Below are 26265 nucleotides of genomic sequence, written 5' to 3'. Positions count from 1 at the left end.
GTATGGAAAATATGTCTGCGAGAAGATTTAGCCCGATTCGCAAAATTAACAAAGTAATAGCACCTAATAGAAAATAACCTGTGGCGCGCGCTCGGCGGTTGGACCGCGCGGCACACAACAGACATTGTGTTAGTATTTTAGGTAGGGTCGGAAGATCGTTATTCTTTGAAGGTCGTACATTTGAATTGGAGCCTTTGTATAGTACAGGTTATATAGTACAATGAATCTCTAAATTCATTGATTTGGACTTTTGCTCCAAAACATCTCCATGCTGGCGTGAAAGTTGTTGAAATAGCAACATTCTTGGCAGTTATAATTTTCAATAAAGGATTTATGCCAATTTTCAAACTTATGAACGTGATGGGAGTTAGTATTGGTCAGCAAGCGGTGGTGTACGCAAACTCCCGGAACGAAGCTCGTGTCACCCGCTCGGAGCGGCGCTCCACTAACTTCTCTCGAGATCAGAGAATGAATCGCAGGGAAGAGAGATCAGCTCTGCAGGACTTCTACGAACAAGAGGAATGTCCCCTGTATGGCCCTGGACTAGCCGATTGATCGTAAGTAACATTATCTCTATGTAATCAGTATGAAAAACTTTAAACGTGTTTTTCTCGAAACCATGTTTTTCAAATTGGTTCCCATGATATCTCAAAAACCAGTTAATCAATTGACTCAGGCTTTTGCACACATCTTTAGTATATGTGTGGCTATAGCCCCTACCACAATCAAGTCGAAATATTGTTTTTTGGAATTTCTACAGCCCTTCAATGGTGAAAAAAAATGGCACAAATCGAAACTTAATTTTCTCAATGAAGTCATGTTTTAAATTTTCAACATTTTTTTCATTCTGGTACCTGCTATAGCCACACTCATACTAATTAAGAATCTCTTTGGCTTTTTTGTTTCAGATGAGCAGAACAGCTGAAATCATGGGAACCATGGACCAACTGTTTTTTTCATGTTCTTATTTAATATCATGTGCAGCGCTTATTTATAGTTATTGTCTAATACAAAAATTTGGAAACATGCACCAAATATGTATGAATAAGCAGGGAAAACCCTGCCTCAAAAAACCTTATACTTTTTTCAAAAAAATTCACCAAAATAGCATACAAATTCCGCTTTTACACTAGAATACCCCCTTAAATCCCCAGACTACTTCAGTGGTTGTCCACATATCGAATGCTTTTTGTTCCGATCGAAAACAATGACATAGCGTACTCGAATGTTGCGTTTGCTTGGCTTGCACGGAGTTGCTCTCCAACTATGAAGCAGTACTTTCTAAACTCCGCTCACAGAGATGATGTGGGGACCTGTGGCACACAATGAGCATTGAGTTATCGTAGTCGACTCACGCACGATCTACCCGCAAAATTGGCCGTCGCAAATTTCGATGGAAAATCGTCTAGACACCGGTATTGTACGTGGTTTGCAACAATCGATCTGTATCTGAGCGTAATTTTCGATGTCATACTGTCAATTAGTGATTATGAAGAATCATCATAAAATCTTCGGATTATTGGATTTCTTTATGTGACATTTTACCTTCTTGCGATCATTCTTTGATAACAATAATGCACTTTTAAAAGAATATTAATCACGAAAATGGATGACACTTGGAATTGTAAATTTTCGAACTTATTCTTTTTTCAAAGAGTTATTGCAAGTATTTCTCTTGTGACGTTTCATTTATATCACTACACAATAATGAAAAAAAGTTGATTTGTAGATTTATAACATTTTTTATTACTTTCTTATAAGAAAAACTAAAGAAATCTCTGTCTCCAATACGCAGAGATCTGACAGAGAGTCCATCGGCATTGTTTGCCAAGCGGAAATCTATTAATCGCAAAGTAAGTGACATGTACTTTTCCATTTTTCTTCGATCACGTAGTATCGAATAGAAAGAGCAAAGATAAGAAATGAAGTTTGCGCGCTGTACGGCGGTGGTGCAAGTGGCAATATGGAAATGCTTGATTATGCAAGTAAGTCTCGAGCGTATTCATCGTCTTCGAGATGAATACATGAATTTATAGGAAGTTGGAACTTATGTTCGCGGATATTAAATAAGAAGAATGGAAAGCGCGGGACAAAAAAAGAGTCGACTTAAAGCATATTATACACCCATTAGTCCAACAGCTGCGATTAATACAAGCAGCTTAAATCAAGAAGTTCGTAATAATGATACGACGGACTGACAAAAAGTGCACTTTTGTGACACTTTAGAGTGGTGATATCATCTTAAGGGGGTATTCTAGTGTAAAAGCGGAATTTGTATGCTATTTTGGTGAATTTTTTTGAAAAAAGTATAAGGTTTTTTGAGGCAGGGTTTTCCCTGCTTATTCATACATATTTGGTGTATGTTTCCAAATTTTTGTATTAGACAATAACTATAAATAAGCGCTGCACATGATATTAAATAAGAACATGAAAAAAAAAAGTTGGTCCATGGTTCCCATGATTTCAGCTGTTCTGCTCATCTGAAACAAAAAAACCAAAGAGATTCTTAATTAGTATGAGTGTGGCTATAGCAGGTACCAGAATGAAAAAAAAATGTTGAAAATTTAAAACATGACTTCATTGAGAAAATTAAGTTTCGATTTGTGCCATTTTTTTCACCATTGAAGGGCTGTAGAAATTCCAAAAAACAATATTTCGACTTTATTGTGGTAGGGGCTATAGCCACACATATACTGAAGATGTGTGCAAAAGCCTGAGTCAATTGATTAACTGGTTTTTGAGATATCATGGGAACCAATTTGAAAAACATGGTTTCGAGAAAAACACGTTTAAAGTTTTTCATACTGATTACATAGAGATAATGTTACTTACGATCAATCGGCTAGTCCAGGGCCATACAGGGGACATTCCTCTTGTTCGTAGAAGTCCTGCAGAGCTGATCTGTCTTCCCTGCGATTCATTCTCTGATCTCGAGAGAAGTTAGTGGAGCGCCGCTCCGAGCGGGTGATACGAGCTTCGTTCCGGGAGTTTGCGTACACCACCGCTTGCTGACCAATACTAACTCCCATCACGTTCAGAAGTTTGAAAATTGGCATAAATCCTTTATTGAAAATTATAACTGCCAGGAATGTTGCTATTTCAACAACTTTCACGCCAGCATGGAGATGTTTTGGAGCAAAAGTCCAAATCAATGAATTTAGAGATTCATTGTACTATATAACCTGTACTATACAAAGGCTCCAATTCAAATGTACGACCTTCAAAGAATAACGATCTTCCGACCCTACCTAAAATACTAACAAAATGCTCTGTTGTGTGCCGCGCGGTCCAACCGCCGAGCGCGCGCCACAGGTTATTTTCTATTAGGTGCTATTACTTTGTTAATTTTGCGAATCGGGCTAAATCTTCTCGCAGACGTATTTTCCATACCATATACTTGCAAAATATGCCAAAAAAAAAAATTCGATTTTTCTGACATGCTACGCTAGAATACCCCCTTAAGGGGGGAGCCTGCTTTAGAACGTTGAAAATAAGGTATAATTTTACGAATTTTGTTGGAGAAACTATACAGCGGATCATTATAAAACTTTGATGCATTTATTAGTACATGTTTAAAGATAAAAAAATTATTTTTTGATTTGAATATATCGCCTGCAGAGGTCGTCCTGGAGGCATTGTAAATTGGTGAGCATTCTCCTGCTTCCAAATTTCATCCAAACTGAAAAATTGAAATATTTTCTCGTTATTTATGAATTCCCATCGTCGATGAACCTTTAATATTCATAAAAACATTAAGTTAAACAATTACTTTTGCATGAAAAAGTTCAAAAACTTTGCCTAAAAATCGTACTTTTGTGTTCTAAGCTCCACCATTTTGGCACTTTTCAACTTTTTTCTTCTCTCTTTGGTTCATCGACGATGGGAATTCATAAATAACGAGAAGATATTTCAATTTTTCAGTTTGGACGAAATTTGGAGGCAGGAGAATGCTCACCAATTTGCAATGCCGGCGACGCGGCTGCACTAAGATTTCTCCAGGACGACCTCTACAAGCGATATATTCAAACAAAAAAATAATTTTTTTATCTTTAAACATGTACTAATAAATGCATAAAACTTTGATGCATTTATTAGTACATGTTTAAAGATAAAAAAATTATTTTTTGATTTGAATATATCGCCTGCAGAGGTCGTCCTGGAGGCATCTTAGTGCAGCCGGCATTGTAAATTGGTGAGCATTCTCCTGCCTCCAAATTTCATCCAAACTGAAAAATTGAAATATTTTCTCGTTATTTATGAATTCCCATCGTCGATGAACCTTTAATATTCATAAAAACATTAAGTTAAACAATTACTTTTGCATGAAAAAGTTCAAAAACTTTGCCTAAAAATCGTACTTTTGTGTTCTAAGCTCCACCATTTTGGCACTTTTCAACTTTTTTCTTCTCTCTTTGGTTCATCGACGATGGGAATTCACAAATAACGAGAACATATTTCAATTTTTCAGTTTGAACGAAATTTGGAGGCAGGAGAATGCTCACCAATTTGCAATGGCGGCGACGCGGCTGCACTAAGATTTCTCCAGGACGACCTCTACAAGCGATATATTCAAATCAAAAAATAATTTTTTTATCTTTAAACATGTACTAATAAATGCATCAAAGTTTTATAATGATCCGCTGTACAGTTTCTCCAAAACCAATTCGTAAAATATACCTTATTTTCAGCGTTCTAAAGCAGGCTCCCCCCTTAAAGATATACAAGAAAAATCGTTTCAAATACCTATATTCGAAATATTTATTGTCGATTCAAATGAATCTCGACCTTACACCTTCCACTAAATTGAACTTTATCCGATGTAATTAACTTGCAACAAAGCCGTGAATAAGCGATAAAGTACGTAGAAGGTTTACGGCTTAAGGGCGCATAAAGTGATGTGATACTTAATGTTTATTGGGCTGTATATATTACCCTTGGTACCCTCTCAATGTCTGATTAAAACCGTATTGCATCAATTGACTATGAGGCTTCGCGATAATGGCTGAAAGTTCATAACGTTATGAGGCGAATAATTTATACCATATAGTAATATGGTATAAATTATTAAATTAAATATTCGTGGTAAAAGGTATTCCTTTTACCACGAATATTTAATTTCACAAAAATAGTTTTGTCTTTTGTAATCAATAAAGAGCGCTTGAATGGAGCCTTTGATGATTAATACAGTTGCCATTTACTTCGAAGTTGGTTATTGGACAAAGTTTTTACTTGAACTACTTACGGTACTTACATTATGATTTTTACGATATAGCTCAGCTCGACACCGTTTTATTCTTTTAGCGGCTTTTGCACCTCTTACGAGTTAGGAAGTGTTTCATGATAACGAACTGATATAATCGCCGCGAAAAATTGAACTTTAATTTTTTATTACAAACAGTATGTATAACAAGAGACTCTTTAAATAGTCCATGTTGAAAGCGCTTTCTGATTAATTTAGCATGCCAATGTCCCTGATAATGTAAGAAGAGATAACTATAAAATTTTTTATAAAACGATGGATGCACGCACATTGCGTGTATGCAATAATAATTGTATCATGATGATATTGATGGACAATCACACCGATACGAATTCGAACGCATATCGAACGTATCGCGAAAACATAATTCCCAGTCACCAAAAATTCTTTTACGTGCATTGTTTCGGGAAATGGAGGTTTGGACGCCATTTCCGTTAAACGGAGATGCTGGCTTTGTAGAAGTTTATCCGCTCACACATACGACATTTCAAACATCTCGAGAACCATATATCGCAACGATTTGTAGTTTCCACCATTACGTTTCTCGCAGAAAATACGTTTTCTCACTGGCACTATCAACGCGCAATACCCAGGAAATGGTATAATGGTGCCACGTAAACGCGACGCGGGTCATTTATTCTATACGACGAAGGAACGTGACCTCGTTAGCTCCTTTTTAAAACTATCTATCGAAACACGGAACTAAATATTACTGTAACCGTATATTATATCATATTATCATTATTACATAATAATATATTTGCCGGTAAAACACGCGTAGGACATGAGCTTTCCACAACGAGCATTTTCAGAAATTTTTCCTATTTCTTTCAAGTAAAATTACGCATTTATCTGAGCGCGTTAAATTTTCCACGAATAAAAGCTCTTTCGAATGTTCGAGGCACCGATCGAATCTCGGAAATTTCTCGCTTGAAAGTTTTCTTCGCGAGATGCTGATCGGGACTGTCGGGCGCGAATACTTTCTGCTCGAACTGATTGAACTTACAGGCCGATAATTGGATCGAGACCATCGCTATCGAGGCGCGTAGGCGAACGGACGCAATCGTTGCTTTGTCAGATCGGGGTTGTACAGCGACCTCGCTAAGGATTGCTCACGGCGCCTAGCTTTGGGTCTCCTTATAAAGGAGACCCAAATATAAGATCGTTTCTAATAGAGGCTTGGAAGTAGATATCGCTGCGCGATACACAGGGTGTCCCGGGTTTTAACCGACAAACTGCGGGAGCATATTCTACTAGTGGAAATAAGAAAAAATTCTTATATCGAGTTTGCTTAGAAATGCTTTATTACAAAGTTATAAACCAATATTGAAAAGAAATATCAGATAAGTAACAACGGATTTTTTCACAAAAATAAAAATTATCTACGCAATGATTTAGTGACGCATTTCAAAATGTTGTCCTTGCACATCGATACAAGCTAGACATCGACGTAGTACAGAATTTGTTACAGTACGACATTCCTGAAAATTTTGTTGCATCTCAGTAACTGAATTAGTAATTCGTTGCTTTAAATCTTCAAGCGAGATCACTTCTGTACTGTAAACTTTATTTTTTAAAGTTCCCCATAAATAAAAATCAAGAGGCGTTAAATCGGGCGATCTTGGAGGCCAGAAAACCGGTCCTCCTCGACCAATCCACCTATGAGCGTAATGTTCATCTAACCAGTTTCTAACTTGTCTAGCATAGTGCGCTGGACAACCGTCTAACTGTATCCAGCTGTTTTGGCGAAACTGCAGTGGCACATTTTCCATCAAAATTGGTAAATCGTTTGATAGGAATCTTCGAAAAGATTCTCCGTTCAATCGGTCATGTAAAAAGAACGGACCAATAAGCCGGTCATGAAGCATACCCATCCAAACATTACATCGAAATTCGTGTTGACAGTTTCTTTGTCTGGTAGTATGTGGATTATTATGAGCCCATACATGGCTATTATGAGAATTGAATATGCCTCGTCTTGTAAAGGTCGCTTCATCTGTCCATAATATCATTGATGAGAAAAGATTGTCCCTTTCTACTGCATTCACATACCAGTTAGAAAATTCGACTCGTTTCTGATAATCGATTGGAAGTCATTCTTGTACAGGTGTGTAATGATATGCGAATCTGTCATCAGCACGCAATGTTCTCCAAATAGTGTTTCGTGATATCTGCAGTTGAGCTGAAGCACGTCGAACACTTTGTGTAGGAGTATTATCAAAAAGATTTAAGATTCTTTCCGAGCGTCGTCGGTGTCTAGAGCTGAACGAACATCATCATATTCATTCATAGGTCGAAATGAACCCAAATTACGTAATTGCAAATGGGTATTACTAAACACAGAACTATCTGGTACTCTCCTGTTAGGAAATCTACGTCGATACTCTCGTACGGCAGCTCGTGCATTTCCCTCACAGAATCCGTACACGAAATGAATATCGGTGTATTCCTCATTTGAAAACACTTTTGGCATTCTGATAGTAATTGCTAGTTGACACGACGATTGAAATCTAACAGCTACTGTTGTGAAAGTAACAATCATACTGAATCGTTTCAACATAGTGAACATGAATACATGTGAATACACGTAACACAAACATCTTCGACCTTGCAAATTCTACACTATGTTCCGTTGTTACTTATCTCATATTTCTTTTCAATATTGGTTTATAATATTCATATTAATTAATCATTATGTGTATATATACAGGGTGTCCCGGGTTTTAACCGACAAACTGCGGGAGCATATTCTACTAGTGGAAATAAGAAAAAATTCTTATATCGAGTTTGCTTAGAAATGCTTTATTACAAAGTTATAAACTAATATTGAAAAGAAATATGAGATAAGTAACAACGGATTTTTTCACAAAAATAAAAATTATCTACGCAATGATTTAGTGACGCATTTCAAAATGTCCTTGCACATCGATACAAGCTAGACACCGACGTAGTACAGAATTTGTTACAGTACGACATTCCTGAAAATTTTGTTGCATCTCAGTGACTGAATTAGTAATTCGTTGCTTTAAATCTATCTGGTACTCTCCTGTTAGGAAATCTACGTTGATACTCTCGTACGGCAGCTCGTGCATTTCCGTCACAGAATCCGTACACGAAATGAATATCGGTGTATTCCTCATTTGAAAACACTTTTGGCATTCTGATAGTAATTGCTAGTTGACACGACGATTGAAATCTAACAGCTACTGTTGTGAAAGTAACAATCATACTGAATCGTTTCAACATAGTGAACATGAATACATGTGAATACACGTAACACAAACATCTTCGACCTTGCAAATTCTACACTATGTTCCGTTGTTACTTATCTCATATTTCTTTTCAATATTGGTTTATAATATTCATATTAATTAATCATTATGTGTATATATACAGGGTGTCCCGGGTTTTAACCGACAAACTGCGGGAGCATATTCTACTAGTGGAAATAAGAAAAAATTCTTATATCGAGTTTGCTTAGAAATGCTTTATTACAAAGTTATAAACTAATATTGAAAAGAAATATGAGATAAGTAACAACGGATTTTTTCACAAAAATAAAAATTATCTACGCAATGATTTAGTGACGCATTTCAAAATGTCCTTGCACATCGATACAAGCTAGACACCGACGTAGTACAGAATTTGTTACAGTACGACATTCCTGAAAATTTTGTTGCATCTCAGTGACTGAATTAGTAATTCGTTGCTTTAAATCTATCTGGTACTCTCCTGTTAGGAAATCTACGTCGATACTCTCGTACGTCAGCTCGTGCATTTCCCTCACAGAATCCGTACACGAAATGAATATCGGTGTATTCCTCATTTGAAAACACTTTTGGCATTCTGATAGTAATTGCTAGTTGACACGACGATTGAAATCTAATAGCTACTGTTGTGAAAGTAACAATCATACTGAATCGTTTCAACATAGTGAACATGAATAAAGGTGAATACACGTAACACAAACATCTTCGACCTTGCAAATTCTACACTATGTTCCGTTGTTACTTATTTCATATTTCTTTTCAATATTGGTTTATAATATTCATATTAATTAATCATTATGTGTATATATACAGGGTGTCCCGGGTTTTAACCGACAAACTGCGGGAGCATATTCTACTAGTGGAAATAAGAAAAAATTCTTATATCGAGTTTGCTTAGAAATGCTTTATTACAAAGTTATAAACCAATATTGAAAAGAAATATCAGATAAGTAACAACGGATTTTTTCACAAAAATAAAAATTATCTACGCAATGATTTAGTGACGCATTTCAAAATGTTGTCCTTGCACATCGATACAAGCTAGACACCGACGTAGTACAGAATTTGTTACAGTACGACATTCCTGAAAATTTTGTTGCATCTCAGTGACTGAATTAGTAATTCGTTGCTTTAAATCTATCTGGTACTCTCCTGTTAGGAAATCTACGTCGATACTCTCGTACGGCAGCTCGTGCATTTCCGTCACAGAATCCGTACACGAAATTAATATCGGTGTATTCCTCATTTGAAAACACTTTTAGCATTCTGATAGTAATTGCTAGTTCGCACGACGATTGAAATCTAACAGCTACTGTTGTGAAAGTAACAATCATACTGAATCGTTTCAACATAGTGAACATGAATACATGTGAATACACGTAACACAAACATCTTCGACCTTGCAAATTCTACACTATGTTCCGTTGTTACTTATTTCATATTTCTTTTCAATATTGGTTTATAATATTCATATTAATTAATCATTATGTGTATATATACAGGGTGTCCCGGGTTTTAACCGACAAACTGCGGGAGCATATTCTACTAGTGGAAATAAGAAAAAATTCTTATATCGAGTTTGCTTAGAAATGCTTTAGTACAAAGTTATAAACCAATATTGAAAAGAAATATGTGATAAGTAACAACGGATTTTTTCACAAAAATAAAAATTATCTACGCAATGATTTAGTGACGCATTTCAAAATGTCCTTGCACATCGATACAAGCTAGACACCGACGTAGTACAGAATTTGTTACAGTACGACATTCCTGAAAATTTTGTTGCATCTCAGTGACTGAATTAGTAATTCGTTGCTTTAAATCTATCTGGTACTCTCCTGTTAGGAAATCTACGTCGATACTCTCGTACGGCAGCTCGTGCATTTCCGTCACAGAATCCGTACACGAAATGAATATCGGTGTATTCCTCATTTGAAAACACTTTTGGCATTCTGATAGTAATTGCTAGTTCGCACGACGATTGAAATCTAACAGCTACTGTTGTGAAAGTAACAATCATACTGAATCGTTTCAACATAGTGAACATGAATACATGTGAATACACGTAACACAAACATCTTCGACCTTGCAAATTCTACACTATGTTCCGTTGTTACTTATCTCATATTTCTTTTCAATATTGGTTTATAACTTTGTAACAAAGCATTTCTAAGCAAACTCGATATAAGAATTTTTTCTTATTTCCACTAGTAGAATATGCTCCCGCAGTTTGTCGGTTAAAACCCGGGACACCCTGTATAGCAACGCTGCAGACTCACTTGCCGGAAAGTAATGACCTCGAAAGCTCGACTTCAATCAGCTATAAAGACTTTACTATGGCAGCGCGTCGCGCATGGTGCACCGTATGAGCGCATTCTGTCCGCGTTCTCCGGAAACCAACAGCTGCGTTTTATCCTTTTTTAGTTTTTACTCCTGATGCTATCGTGCGTCGCACGGCCGGCCCCTCCTATGGATTTATAGAGTCTATTTTTTAGGAAGGTACACCTTATTGCGAGCTGCACGATATTTTTAGACGCGCGCGAGGGGGTGACTTGTCCATTCGTCATCGCGAAAATTGTAGCGGGCAAATAGCTACCCGAGACTACTGGTATCAATTCCGTATTTCATTGTGTTACGTATGAAACTCGTGTATACAAAATTGCACGTTTCATTCAATCTAATCAAACGGTTACGTCGTTTAATGTATCAAGAATTTAAACATTCGTTTCAATCGCCTTGCAAATATAAAAACTGAATTTTTGATGGAATTTTGACTGTTATCCTTTCTACTTTTGAAGCTCTTCGAATTTTTAAAATTTCATGGAACATGCCGAGAAGAATAGATTAAAATTTGTGATATTTATAACAAATTCTTTGCTCGACTAAATTCACGATATTTAGATATAATATAATATATGCAGGTTTCCCCAACAGTTTTCAACATACATGTTTCTACAACAATTTGTATATTTTTCCCTTCGCATGCGCAGAGGTACATTTTTCCACCTTAAAGAGCATAGCCTAAAACGTCAACGGTTGCATTTTGTGTTTTGGCAATACAGCGCGTGCAGTATTTCGCATTTTTGAATGCATGTTTGACGCGATGCAGATGTTCAGAATAGTTCCTCGTATTTTTGTTTATACTTGTGCATTTTTCATGGAAAATGTTACAACATTCTTTTGCTGTAACTGTATTTTTCATGAGTGGTATGAAATGTTCGAAATGAGATTTATTTCGCACGATCTGAGTGACAATTCTCGCGATCTTTTTTATTATTAAATATCGTAAATATTTTAAGCAAATAAATACTAGATTTTTTTTAGTGCGCAACATAGTTTTCTTCATCACAGATACTAATTTATTACACATAAAAATAAACAGCAAGTTGTGACTTCTAAATGAGAATTCTTTTTATCGTTGATTAATACGATCTTCCAAAAAATTGATGCTGCAAATATTCATGGCATCAAAATGTTACAAAAAATTGAAGATTTTGTTAATAAGCTGATTGATATCGATATTGAAATATAGACAGTCTTATAAATTGAATGATATGTGCAAGTTAAGTGGCAAGTATATCATCGTTTTGTTTATCACGTGACATTATATTAAATTCATGAAACATAATATGTGACAAATACGCATGTAGCCAGTTTCCACTTTTAATGCCTGTATCGATATGCAGCAGTATATCTGCGCATATAGGGGCGTAATTTAAATGCATTAATCCTTTGAGTGGCGAACTATGATGTATCGTCATATCATGCATGTGCCCGGAGTACCAATGTCGATTTATCGTCGTTGCTGCAACATTCGACAGATAAACAAGACAGGTATGCTTGAATTTTGCATGGGATTTTATTAAACTCACATTATATGAATAATCAATGATCTTGATCGGTGATAGGAATAAATTATTGAGTATTATTGGTAGCTTAAAGTTGATTTTTCTATAAGGCGAAGTCAACGATATTTATTATACCTAACATAATAAGAAACATTTTAAAACGCTTGCATATACTGTAATTGCAGTGATAGAAATATCTATTTTCAGAATTGAGGAAGAAAAATCAACAACTCGTTTCATTCAAACTCATGCGTCATGCAAAAAAACAACTTCGTGAAATCCTTTTGAGGAAAGAGGAAGCTTTGTTCAGGCCATCCTCTAGAAATATCAAGTAACCCTAAAGCTGTGCATGACAAGCAGGATTCATAAGATATGTCCAGACTTTATGAAGTACAGATACATATGTGCAATCTGCGAGAGCAAATCTGTTTTATTGTTCACCGTCAGCGAAATAATGAAGGATAAATCAGATTTTAACAACGTCCGATTCTGACTTATTTCATATAATTCTTCGCTTCCGCCGTTACCACTGAAATATCGCGGCGCCACGCGCAGTCACCGATTTGTAAGAAGTTTTAATACAATACTGAAAATCGAAGCAATATTTGCGGAATAAATTTTCGCGAGAATACGCGAATATCGAGTGGGTAAAACAGAACGAAGCAGTCAATACGCGGCAACGCTCGAAGCTGTCTCCGCACGCCGGAATCCGCTCCGGCTTCGGGGCCGGATAGGGGATTTCGCGCGCGCGCAAACACACTCGCGGAAAAACAAACGCCGCCGCCAAAGGGGGTATCCGGAAAGCGGTTATACTCACCGGTGCGCACCAGCACGTTGAGGAGGATGTACAGGACGAGGGTGGTGGCTCGGTATCCGTGTATTATGATCATCAGCCACCTCGACGCGTTGAATCCCGCCGCGTGCCATAGACCCGTGCCCTCGTGCACCATATTTTTCCGGCTCGCCCTTTCAACCCTGCCTCGCTCAAGGCTGTCGTCCTCTCGTCCTCGTCCGCGCCTTCATTCACCGGCACTCTGCGATGTAACCAGGACGAGAATTATCGATGATAAGGTTCACGTGCGGTTCACGTAAGGTCGATTCTCCGTGCCGGACGTGTACCGAGAGTTACGTCGGGGGGGTCGTTTCGCGAGGGAAACGGTGGAACGTTAGCCGCGCCGTTAGGAACCACCGAGATTTCCGACGCGACTTTTACCGTTGACCTCCGTGTAACAGTTATTGCATGGATCTAGGCTGCAGACTCTTGTGCGCAAACGCGATACGTTTTCATGGGCTTCGCTGATCTCAAGTAACATTTTATCCGACATGGATGACGGGGCAGGTTGAAAATAAATTCATATTCACGAAAATTAATTTAAGTCTGCATACTGGAACTATCTGAGGTAAATATTCACTTACGGTCCGCACCCGCAAATGTCAATGACCTTGGCATATGTTATAGAGGTCATCATTCTAAGTAACCTTCTGCAAGTTTTAGCCGTCGCTCGTTGTTTATTAGAAAGTTATTAACAAAAAAAGTTTAATGATTTCGCACGACTTTTCAGCTGTCCACGCGAAGCAAGAACATGATGTTGACATATATTACAAAGGTCACTTTCCCGAATAACCCGCACTAGGTTTTAGTCGTCGATCGTTGTTTATTAAAAAGTTATTAACAAAAGAAGTTTCGAAAATGTAGTAGTTATTTTGAATATTCAAAGACATAAACGACGAATATGTACATGAACGAAGGAAGGAAAGTCATTTAAAGCAGTGAATCGTTAATATTTAGAATAGTTTGTTTTAATATAAGTACAAAGTATTCTCTGCTTTAACCTAACCTAACCTAACCTAAGTTTTTAAGTAAGGTCCTTTAGAGAAAGTCTTTGAACTACGATAAATAAAAACTTGGAATGTCGAAAAGATTACTACGTCATAGATAAACACGACTGTTCCTCATTTACAACTCTCCTATACCAACTATTCTCTGCTTTAATAAAAAAATATATTAATGATTCACTGCTTTAAATGATTTTCCTTTGTTCATACATGTACTATTTTACATACACATTAGTAGTTTATGCCCGATACCGTGTGTTCTGCCAATAATTGTAGTCAAAGGGTATGTCCTTGACAATATAAATGTAAGGAAAATCCTTACCATGTACATGGTGTCCAATAATTACGTATAATTTGTAAGATTTATTTTGTTAATAACTTTTTAATGAACAGTGAGCGACGGCTAAAACTTGTTGCCTGTTACTCAGAAAGGTTACCTCTATAACATATGTCAAGGTCATTGACATTTGCGGGTGCTGACCATAAGTGAATATTTACCCTATCTAATTTCTAAAATCTAATTTCAATAAATTTAAATAATACGTCAGCTTTTGTTATAATATCAGTTACTAATTAAGAATAATAGTTTTATACTAATATATTCGATAGGAAAATTATATAGTAAAGAAGAATGTTAATTTATTATTATTCCAATAAGAAATAAGTATCGATTTCCTTAATTATGTAATTCGCTTATTATTCGATATTTGTGCAAACGGGAACAAATACAATTCTGTACGCTAATTTTACCTGTTCAAATAGCGTTTGTTGTTTATAAGTTTATTAGAATTATAAAACATCTTAATTTTATAGATTCTAATAAACGAGTTAACTTTAAAAAGTCATAGATTTATTATAAATTTGCTTAGAAGAAGAGTATAACATTACGTTACGAATGCAAGAAATTTATGGTGGAATAACTATTTTATAATCATATCCAATATTCCGTATGTTACAAACATGAGTTTATTCAGCTTACTACCAGAGATTTTTGCAGGAATGATATTGATCGGGCAGTCCTACTTACAGCAGATGAGAATCGATCGGAATGTATCAAGCTATTTGAGATGCGGTATACATAGTTCGGTGATCATCCTACCATCGCACGAAGGTAGCTGAAGGCACCTATTAATGCGGGTAAACACGTTCGTTGATCTCGAAATGTCTCCGTTGCACCGGGAGATGTTAGCCAAATTTGTCGAATAATTTCTACTAATAATAAATAATACTAATAATAAATAATACTAATAATATCCTTTCCAGTCAGAATGCTCGAGTCATGAACTTTATTTCTCAGCACGTAGGTGTACTCGTAACGTCATTCCAAGGCATTCCGTATTTTTTACGTATTAAGAAAATGCACAACGTAAAGCGAGTTCCCCGACATTGTCACAAACACGAAAGGGTCTTCCTGCTGGAAGAGTATCAAGAGGTATCAGAGCTCGTTTGCGCGGAACGTGTCTAGATCGCGTCATCTCGACGAGTAGAGCACTTTGCTTCCTTCGCTTCCTATATCCTGTCCTTCTTCATTCAACTGCCGCTCTAAGCAACGTATAATAATACATTTCACGAAATGCGGGTTACGAAAACCGACTAGAAGACCGTCTAGACTGCGAGCGAAAGAAATCTTGCGAAAATATCATTCATATTTTATTGGAACGATGCTTTATTGAACAGTAAACTCTGATAGAACTCAGTTGTTATAGATTATTTAAAAAATATCCCATTTCAAGATTTTCTTTCATTAAACATGAAGTTAAATCCTCAGTTCTACATACATGTGTATTTTGTATAACATAATAATTATATAAAATAAATTCGGACATAAACCAATTTCATATTTAATGTCTTTTTCACACGTGTAACAATCTGAAAACCTGTTCTGCAATTTTTCCCCGATACTTTCATCTCCTTTTGTACACGATCTCCGCGTTTAAGGATTTTATTTATCAGACGCAACATGATTTTTAGATAAACTTGCAAAGTTTCGTCGTTTCTTATCGCGGAGCGACTTTCGGCGCATTCTTTTCCGTGATGTCTCTTCGGCCGGAAATGTACAGGAATGAACACTTGCTTGCATTTCTACGGTGACACAAATAGTTCATACAGTGAATTAACTACTACTTCCGAAAATAAATCGAATTCTTTCGCCCAGATCGTCGTAGTCTAGTGATTTAAGGGGGGAGCCTGCTTTAGAACGCTGAAAATAAGGTATATTTTACGAATTGTTTTTGGAGAAACTATACAGCGGATCATTATAAAACTTTGATGCATTTATTAGTACATGTTTGAAGATAAAAAAATTATTTTTTGATTTAAATATATCGCTCGTAGAGGTCGTCCTGGAGAAATCTTAGTGCAGCCGCGTCGCCGCCATTGCAAATTGGTGAGCATTCTCCTGCCTCCAAATTTCGTCTAAACTGAGAAATTGAAATATGTTCTCGTTATTTATGAATTCCCATCGTCGATGAACCAAAGAGAGAAGAAAAAAGTTGAAAAGTGCCAAAATGGTGGAGCTTAGAACACAAAAGTACTATTTTTAGGCAAAGTTGTTGAACTTTTTCATGCAAAAGTAATTGTTTAACTTAATGTTTTTATGAATATTAAAGGTTCATCGACGATGGGAATTCATAAATAACGAGAAAATATTTCAATTTTTCAGTTTAGATGAAATTTGGAGGCAGGAGAATGCTCACCAATTTACAATGCCTCCAAGACGACCTCTGCAGGCGACATATTCAAATCAAAAAATAATTTTTTTATCTTTAAACATGTACTAATAAATGCATCAAAGTTTTATGCATTTATTAGTACATGTTTAAAGATAAAAAAATTATTTTTTGATTTGAATATATCGCTTGTAGAGGTCGTCCTGGAGAAATCTTAGTGCAGCCGCGTCGCCGCCATTGCAAATTGGTGAGCATTCTCCTGCCTCCAAATTTCGTCTAAACTGAGAAATTGAAATATGTTCTCGTTATTTATGAATTCCCATCGTCGATGAACCAAAGAGGGAAGAAAAAAGTTGAAAAGTGCCAAAATGGTGGAGCTTAGAACACAAAAGTACGATTTTTAGGCAAAGTTTTTGAACTTTTTCATGCAAAAGTAATTGTTTAACTTAATGTTTTTATGAATATTAAAGGTTCATCGACGATGGGAATTCATAAATAACGAGAAAATATTTCAATTTTTCAGTTTGGATGAAATTTGGAGGCAGGAGAATGCTCACCAATTTACAATGCCTCCAGGACGACCTCTGCAGGCGACATATTCAAATCAAAAAATAATTTTTTTATCTTTAAACATGTACTAATAAATGCATCAAAGTTTTATGCATTTATTAGTACATGTTTAAAGATAAAAAAATTATTTTTGATTTGAATATATCGCTTGTAGAGGTCGTCCTGGAGAAATCTTAGTGCAGCCGCGTCGCCGCCATTGCAAATTGGTGAGCATTCTCCTGCCTCCAAATTTCGTCCAAACTGAAAAATTGAAATATCTTCTCGTTATTTGTGAATTCCCATCGTCGATGAACCAAAGAGAGAAGAAAAAAGTTGAAAAGTGCCAAAATGGTGGAGCTTAGAACACAAAAGTACGATTTTTAGGCAAAGTTTTTGAACTTTTTCATGCAAAAGTAATTGTTTAACTTAATGTTTTTATGAATATTAAAGGTTCATCGACGATGGGAATTCATAAATAACGAGAAAATATTTCAATTTTTCAGTTTGGATGAAATTTGGAGGCAGGAGAATGCTCGCCAATTTACAATGCCGGCTGCACTAAGATGCCTCCAGGACGACCTCTGCAGGCGACATATTCAAATAAAAAAATAATTTTTTTTATCTTTAAACATGTACTAATAAGTGCATCAAAGTTTTATAATGATCCGCTGTATAGTTTCTCCAAAAACATTCGTAAAATTATACCTTATTTTCAGCGTTCTAAAGCAGGCTCCCCCCTTAAGGAAAAAGCGCGATTAATATCAGATCCGGGAAACGTTCTCCCTGCGAGTTCCACAGTTTTTTTTCCTGTCTACCGACATCACATGAAACGATCTACTCCACCGACGCAATTACCTACTCGAAGACCTTCGATTTCCTGCAGCACTGATGGTACTTTGACGATGCACCAGCAATTCGAACATCAATGTTTTCCCTTCTGCCTGCTAATTGCGAACGTGAAACGTTGGATGAAAGGGTAGTGTCGGAACATTTTACGGAGTCTATGCTATTCTGATGTCGGGGCAAATCTCGCGCGAGCTAACGTTACATCTTACGAACTTCGCTGTCGTATCACGTTGCCTCGTGAGCGGTCCTTTGGCCGGTTTCTATCGAGGTCAAACCCATCAATGTGCTTTTCACGGGACATCTCCTTTGTGTGGATATCTTCTATGTTCTTGCATTAGTACTTCTATTGTTTTTCTCTTAATTTTGCATTATTTTGCGTTCTTTGCAAATTGAGTTTTCAATTTTCTATCAAGGAGACAGCTTTTACAAACGCAATAGCATTGGAATGAAATGCTAGGTAGAGAAATTGCAGAGACTTGGAGCAAGCTCAGTCAGAATCAAAGTAATTGTTCAGCAAATCTTGATGTACGTTTATTTATCGATTGAATAAATAATCGCTCGAGTTAATTCGTATCGCGCGTGCAAATTCGACTTCATGCAAAACACCATCCGAAAGGAGCTTCAGTCGAAAAGACACTGTCAACTCCGTCAGTTGGAGCTTCGCGCGAGATTCTGCCTCGTTGATGTAACGTTAGCTACATAAGATTGAGCTGGGCTATGTACTTTGAACACTATGTAACTTCTACGCTGAACTTCCTTGATATCTTCAAGTTCAACAAGTTCTTCGACATACAGATTCTCGTTCCTCCCCGAAACTTGGGGAGTCGACACGGGAAAGGCAGACGTTCCCATTTTCCAGGCTCAGGGGTGCTCTTGACAACATCCCCACACTTTGGGTTGGAGACCGTGTTGCCACTGCCGCGATCATGGCATCTCACCCGAGACGCGATATTAACTTCGTCACCTTCTCATCGTGATGACAACTTCATCGTCCAGAGCGCAGCGCTAACAGTTCTAACGGGCCTCTGGGTCTCACCATGTCGTTCGCAGAACAGCGATACGACGTCCAAACTGGCGCGGTGGCTATAATCGTAAGACTTCTGGTGGGTGCAACCAGCGCGACCGCGCTCTCGGCTCGTTCAGGGAAGAGCACGCAGCGCATGAAATGATCCCTCTCGTTCCGCCGACTGGCGGTGCTTCGATAACTTCCACGCGCTTACGTTTGCCAGTATAGGGGTTGTGACGAGCAGCAACCCCCTCGCGCGCAGACGCCTCCACGCCACGGGAAAGAAACTTTGGCGTTCCGCTCCGCCGGTGCACGCCGCGTGCGTCTCTGGGCGTGCTGTAGGAAATAACGGTTGCAGACGTCTCGGTCGGGGCGCATCCAAGCCGACGTTCGCCCGCGACCCAGAAGCTTTCCGACGAGCGCCGAAGCGTTCACCGACGTTCGCTCCCCGCGCCATCGTGACGGCGGTGCTGCGGCGCGAATGCCGTGCGTGCGGATCTTCCATTTGGCAGCTCGCACAGTTGCCCTGCGTCTTGCGGCGTCCTGAAAGGCAGGAACTTTGATGTCTCGCTTCGAGAAGCAGCATCGTTACCGAGCGAGAGCGGGTTGAGGATATGCTGCGCCACGGTGCGCCGCAATACCGTGAGACTTTCGTAAGAAAGAATGCTCTAAGAGAGTTCGAATGAAGAAGTAATACCGGAGCGAAGCGACGAGCGGAAAGAGGATTTTCGGGGCTCCTCGAAGAGCGTTCATATTTCCTGTCTCTCGCGGCAGTTTAAAGAGAATAATAGTTGGTTTACGTCACGTCACTGTGCGAGAGATGCCTCTGAAGGAAAATTATGGACGTTGCATGTGCAAACGCGAGAGTATATCATAATTCATAATTTGTATCGTTTATCATGAAAAGTTTATAATTCATTGCAACAGGATTGTGCATAATATTATATGCACACGAGGCTTTTTGTACAGGTATTTTATTTATGCAGTATCACGTAAGCCGACTCTTCGTATTTGCGTCACGTGACGTCCAAAAACTTGAACGGTATACTGACGTACGCGATCGCGATATGGGAAATAAAGAAGAAGAAGAAGAAGAGAGAGTAGAACAAGTTCCATTTGTAATATTCGAATCAAAGTTATGGAATATCGCGATATCTCCAGAGAAGGATATCGAGGCACACGCGTAGAGCAATATGAAAAACATCCAATCTATAAATCTATAAATCTAATCTATTTAATTATTAAATATTTTAGTCAAATATTAGTCAATTTCATAATAAATAAATTCTATAATAGACGTGATCACAAAGTACTCTTCAATTTAAATTTGTGCGTAAAGATATATTTCATACAAAACAATTTGGTAAGAAATATAGATAATTACAATATTAAATGTTCTTCGCCAATGTTTAATGTGAACAATGAAAGATTATTCGACCATTGATTGGCAAGCTCACTTTGTTTATTAACGTGACGTTTCGACCAAGGTTTCTCGTCCTTATCAAACCACGTGTAGATTACATTAATAGTTTCGTCAACAATATTTGAAATATGGACGCATTGTGGGCGCAAAAGTCGTTAATTTCAAACTGAAAACCAAACCACATATTCGATGAACTATTATAATATCTATAAACATTAAAATCCTGTACTTACAATTGCACGTCACTAATTAAAAACACAGTAAATCAATTCATTTTTAAAACACTAACAAGTAAACCTACGGAAGTGTCACTCTCCGATTTTTCTGAAATTTGGATATGTTATAATACATGAAAAACTAAGGGACACGTATTTTTTTTTAGCGGCGGAAAAACATATTTAGGGGGTGAAACGACCCCCCAAAATGGGGGGTAAAATGGAAAAATTGCGATATCTTTGAGACCAGTGAAGCGATTTTAATGATTTTTGGTATGAAAGTATCTTTCGATAGAAGACGAAAATCGGCCTAGGTATGTTGGAAGGGGAGTGAAAATTAGGGGGTGAACTACCCCTAAAGTGACCAATTTCTTGCTGCAAAAAATCAGTTTTGATCTGATCGAAGTAAAATCTATTAAAACTTCAAGAGGAAAGCTAATTAAGGAACACGTATTTTTTTGTTTTGTTTTATATAAATATTTGGGGGGTAAACAATCCCTAAATTGCCGCGTTCGTTTGGCATTGCGCATGAAACACCTTGTGAAACTATATTTTTTAACTGTTCGATCTTTTTAATATATTGGTTTTTTAAGTCGCTGAATCCGAATCTGAAATCAGATTTTCAAAATGCAATATGGCGGATCCAATATAGCGGACGAAAACTCGAAAAATTACTTGAATAGACAGTAACTCGACATGCGACTTTCAAAATACAATAAAATCAACTTTTGACATTTATTGTTAGTTATGTGAAGTGAATTAAACATGTTAAAAATATTAATCGTTTATAACAAAATTGTTTAAACAATGTAGCTAAAAAATGAAATGAAAAATGATTAGAGTGAGTCCCCTTGCCTCTCACTATTTTCTGTAAGTGTGTCAGAACACGATTCATTGTTAGAACGCTTATGTACAGGTAACGAAAGATTTTTTTGTTATTTCAATTTTATTATTTTTTTTGTCGTTTTAATTTTTTTTGTTTTTATTTCATTAATTTTTTTATTATTACTTTTATTTTATAAATGGCTGATTTAACAATTAAATCATTTTTTGAAAGTTTTGCATACATGATATTCGTTAAAAAAAATCCGTGGGTCGTTTCACCCCCTAAATATGTTTTTCCGGCGCTAAAAAAAATACGTGTCCCTTAGTTTTTCATGTATTATAACATATCCAAATTTCAGAAAAATCGGAGAGTGACACTTCCGTAGGTTTACTTGTAAGTCGATTTGTAGAGTTCACAGCAACTAAACCCCATGGGACAAAGGCTCACGTAATAATGATGTCGCGTGGAGGAAAACATATTTTCAAGCTCGTCTAATGATCGAATCGTAAACACCAGGAAGGCTGTCAGTGTCCTTTTGTAGATTAACCGGTCTATCCTGCCTTTTAATAAAGTACATCTCGGCTATCTCTCTTCTTCTGTTGAATGCATCGCGATGCAAAACGTCAGGATCAGACCAATCAAACCCATGATTAAAAGTCAACCGATGTTTGCTGACCACCGACTGATCGCTGACAACCCTCCTAACATCAGCCCTATGTTCCTTTAATCTTGTTTCAACATGTCTTTTGGTTTGTCCGACATAGCTCACGTCACATTGTAAACAATTTATCCTGTAAACTAATTCGTTTGTTTATCCTTAGGCAAAGCATCCTTTCCTCTCCTAATCATACGGTCGAGTTTTTTAGGAATAGTAAATAACACTTACATAGATAAGATAATTGTTTTATACGTAAAATCAGGAAAATCGTGTCAAGCATGCCGACGTAAGACGTTTTCTCATTTTCTCCGTGTCTCCGCAAGGCATTCCGTATCGGAGAAATTCGTGACGACAGCTCAACGTATCAACGGATCGCATGACTATCAATATACGGAAGGTCGCATTCCGTAACTCGTGGCGTCTCGTGCTTCTCATAATATTCGTGCCGAGGTTACGCCACCTTGGAATGTCCCGATATTCACCCGCGACATCGGAAAGACAGACGGCGTCGGGCAAGAAAGCGCTTACGAGACGCCATTAGCCCTGTCACCTGGGGCGCCCGGTTGTCGGGGCATAATATTAAGTACGTGATCCGACTGTCAACGCGGTTCTGTCATGGCAAGTTACCGGTTCGCCGTAGCTGGTCGATAGCAGTCGTTTTCTGCTACTGAACCGTGACGTTAAGTCATCGCAGTGAAGGAAAAGAAACAGAGAGAAAGAAAAAAAGAAGGAAGGAAAGAGTACACATTTTAAGAATATCGAGAGATGTTTCAAGAAATAGCACGTGTAATTCTTCCTGCGCTTCGCGCAAAATAGCGCGAACTGCATCGTGTTGCTCTAACAAGGGGAGGCCACAGGATGTACCTGGACTTTTTGGACGAAACTTGGTGAGTATTTAGAGAACAATATGTAGATAACGGTAAGAGGGGTCTCCACTTTCGGAACTTTTCGGAACCCAAATAAATAAGATTACAATAGTCATTTTTTATTACATTCAATTTTTCCTTTGCCGAACAAAATTGAGCAAAAATTACTTCTGCAATCTTCTTTTCTAATCAAAATGGAACAACCAAAATTATATGTATATACAGGGTGTCCCGTAAAGACCGGATGAACTCTTGAGGGTAGATTCCTGAGATGATTTTAAGGCGAAAATCTTAATACTAAAATGTCGAGGCTATGATAGTTTTTGAATTATAAGCATTTATAGTAAGCGAATCAGATCGCCTAAAGTTGGCGCGCTCAGACGTGGCACAACGCAAAGTGCTAAAGGCGAAAAGTAAATGTCGCCCTTCTTGTTTACAAAGATTACTTATGCGAAGATAAGATTACTTTTATTAATATTTCTGCAAACGCGCATTGCGCAATGTAACCTTTTACCGTTTTTTTTAAATATTGGAAGTGGATATTTTTGTATTTTTATGTGATACATAAAGCGCAAGCTGTCAGATGACATTTCCTTCAGAAATCCGCTGTCAATTTCATATTCTACAGGCAAAACGATAGTTATCAAACAGAATACTTAACAGAGTACTTTACTTGAATGAGTTTCATTTGGATATTAGCAATAATAGCTGCTTAGTTTGTTAAATAATTGTAAACTAAATACATATTATTGCTAATTACATAGTTAATCTACCCTTAAGAGTTCATCCGGTCTTTACGGGACACCCTGTATATACATGTATACATATAATTTTGGTTGTTCCATTTTGATTAGAAAAGAAGATTGCAGAAGTAATTTTTGCTCAATTTTGTTCGGCAAAGGAAAAATTGAATGTAATAAAAAATGACTATTGTAATCTTATTTATTTGGGTTCCGAAAAGTTCCGAAAGTGGAGACCCCTCTTACCGTTATCTACATATTGTTCTCTAAATACTCACCAAGTTTCGTCCAAAAAGTCCAGGTACATTCTGTGGCCTACCCTTGTAAGTTAGCAGACGGCAATTGTGAGGGAAGACGCGTACAATAATAATGCATAGTGCAGAAGGGAGCAAATATCGCTGGGAAGGTGCAGCGACGCTTAAAGTAGGCGAGTAGACAGTCGGGAGAGCATAGAATTCAGTTTCCACTCGCATCCTTTTCACGATATCGAGCATAATGTTAGAATGAATAATGCAGAGCGCTGTATGTTCATCCCCTGTAATTTAGACTTGTATACCTCCGCATAGGACATCCGCGTGGTAGTTCTTGTCATTCAACGCCTCTTGAAGTCAAACTTCCCTTTTCGACGAGGCCGGGGGTTCTGAATAGTCCCGCGATTCCGACGAGTGCTCGAGCGAGTTACCGAGAGTCGACTGCGTTGACAATCACGTAATTAATATTAATTCTCACTCATTACCCGGCACACCACTATCGCAGGTGCTCCCGGAAGCGTGCGATGTCTGTCGGAATATCGCAAGAGGTACGAAGCGCTCTGGGTCATGGAACTTCTTCTTCTTCTCCGAGTAGCGTCAAAGTTTCCGTTCTTGGAAGTACGGAAGGTGCAAACTCGAAGATCCGCATGGACCTCCTCTTGGTCCCGCGGATATTGTGCAAGTTTTGGAGATATTACGCGAGTGGGCGCGAGTTACGCGCTACCGGAAGCCTCCTAGAACACGCAGTTAACGCTGCTTTGCCCTTCGGGAAGAGGGACATGGAACCTTCGCCAGTTTAACTTTATAATTCCTATCGTAAATATATTTATAGACGTTATAATTTACCTCAAGTATTGACACTCCATACGCGAGTTGCATGAGAGCATTAAAAGGGGGCAGACGCAAATTTTGAAAACATAAATCCTCCACGATCTCCACAATCCTTGTCATTCAATGCCGAAATTTTGATTAATCTTCGATCAAAGTGTATTTATCACGCATGGTAAGAGTTTAACTTCGGTTTTCTCGGAACACCATTTGTCAGACCTCCGACTTTGACGGGAAATAATATTCTCGCATTTCATGACAGTGACAGTGAATAATACCTTCATGTTTCAATGTGGAAGTTCCATTCTTTTCTAAAATTGTTTGAGATTTAGTCAAAAATACGGCCGCATATATCATCTTACAACAAAGGACGGATCTTTTCGCGGATATCTGTAATCATTATTAGAATCACAATCTCGCCAGTTGTGAGTAAAGATACGGAAGCTAATTCCTATATTCATGACCTTCCATCTTGCGGACGATGCAAAACGATTCTTTTGCGTATTTATTTTTAACCGAGGCAACTCTTACTTTTTCGCGCGGCTAAGGTTGCTGGCGTAAAAATCGAGGAGAATTCAGAGGTAAGCGTGTGGAAAGACATTTGCCGCCACTTTTGCACGTGAGTAAAATTGCCGGTGGAAAAATCTTTCCTTTGTTGCTTTCTATTATATCAGTAACAGAAACCTTTTAATATCAAAAATATCTGCGAATAGAGAGAGAGACAGAGATAGGTAAAATTCATAAAATTCATCGAAATACCGATGAAAGCCGAAACATCGAAAATACAAGGATGCTTAGCACTTGCAAACACGCGATGACGATAAATTATCAAGAAAACGCATCACCGCTAAGGAGATATTACGTGTCTTTATTGAGCGTCCGAATCGCGGTCAGCCCGCGTCTTTGAGGAGCACGAGAGCCGACGTTCGTGAGGGATATTCTGGTCTAAGGCCTCCCTCGAAAGTGCGGCTTCGGGGATTACGAGGGAGTCACCTCTTTAAGGATCCGCCGGCGCTCTTGAAATTCGAGCAAAGTGGATATAGTTCGCGGGGCAATTCGGCCGCGCGCGCTGTGTAGCCAGGACACGCTCGTGCTGTCGTAAAATGTTGAGGGTAAGCTGCTTTTTGCTGAAAGCTCGGGGAGGCTTTGGTATGTAAGGGATGCGCTCCCGGAGA

General features: G+C 37.8%; 1 protein-coding gene across 1 annotated transcript in view; it reads right to left on the bottom strand.

Moving 5' to 3' along the window:
• Positions 1–26265, bottom strand: part of LOC105286206 — a 167997-nt gene that overhangs the window by 103657 nt on the left and 38075 nt on the right. Inside the window, exon 2 of the mRNA XM_026974830.1 lies at positions 13195–13411. Coding sequence (XP_026830631.1) covers positions 13195–13327 — 133 coding nt within the window. The 5' untranslated portion in view covers positions 13328–13411. The remainder of the gene's footprint in view (positions 1–13194; positions 13412–26265) is intronic.

The sequence above is a fragment of the Ooceraea biroi genome, chromosome 14, assembly GCF_003672135.1.
Source record: "Ooceraea biroi isolate clonal line C1 chromosome 14, Obir_v5.4, whole genome shotgun sequence".
Taxonomy (NCBI): Eukaryota; Metazoa; Arthropoda; class Insecta; order Hymenoptera; family Formicidae; genus Ooceraea; species Ooceraea biroi.
Note: the sequence above shows the minus strand (reverse complement) of the source record. Positions and strands in the feature narration are given on the sequence as shown.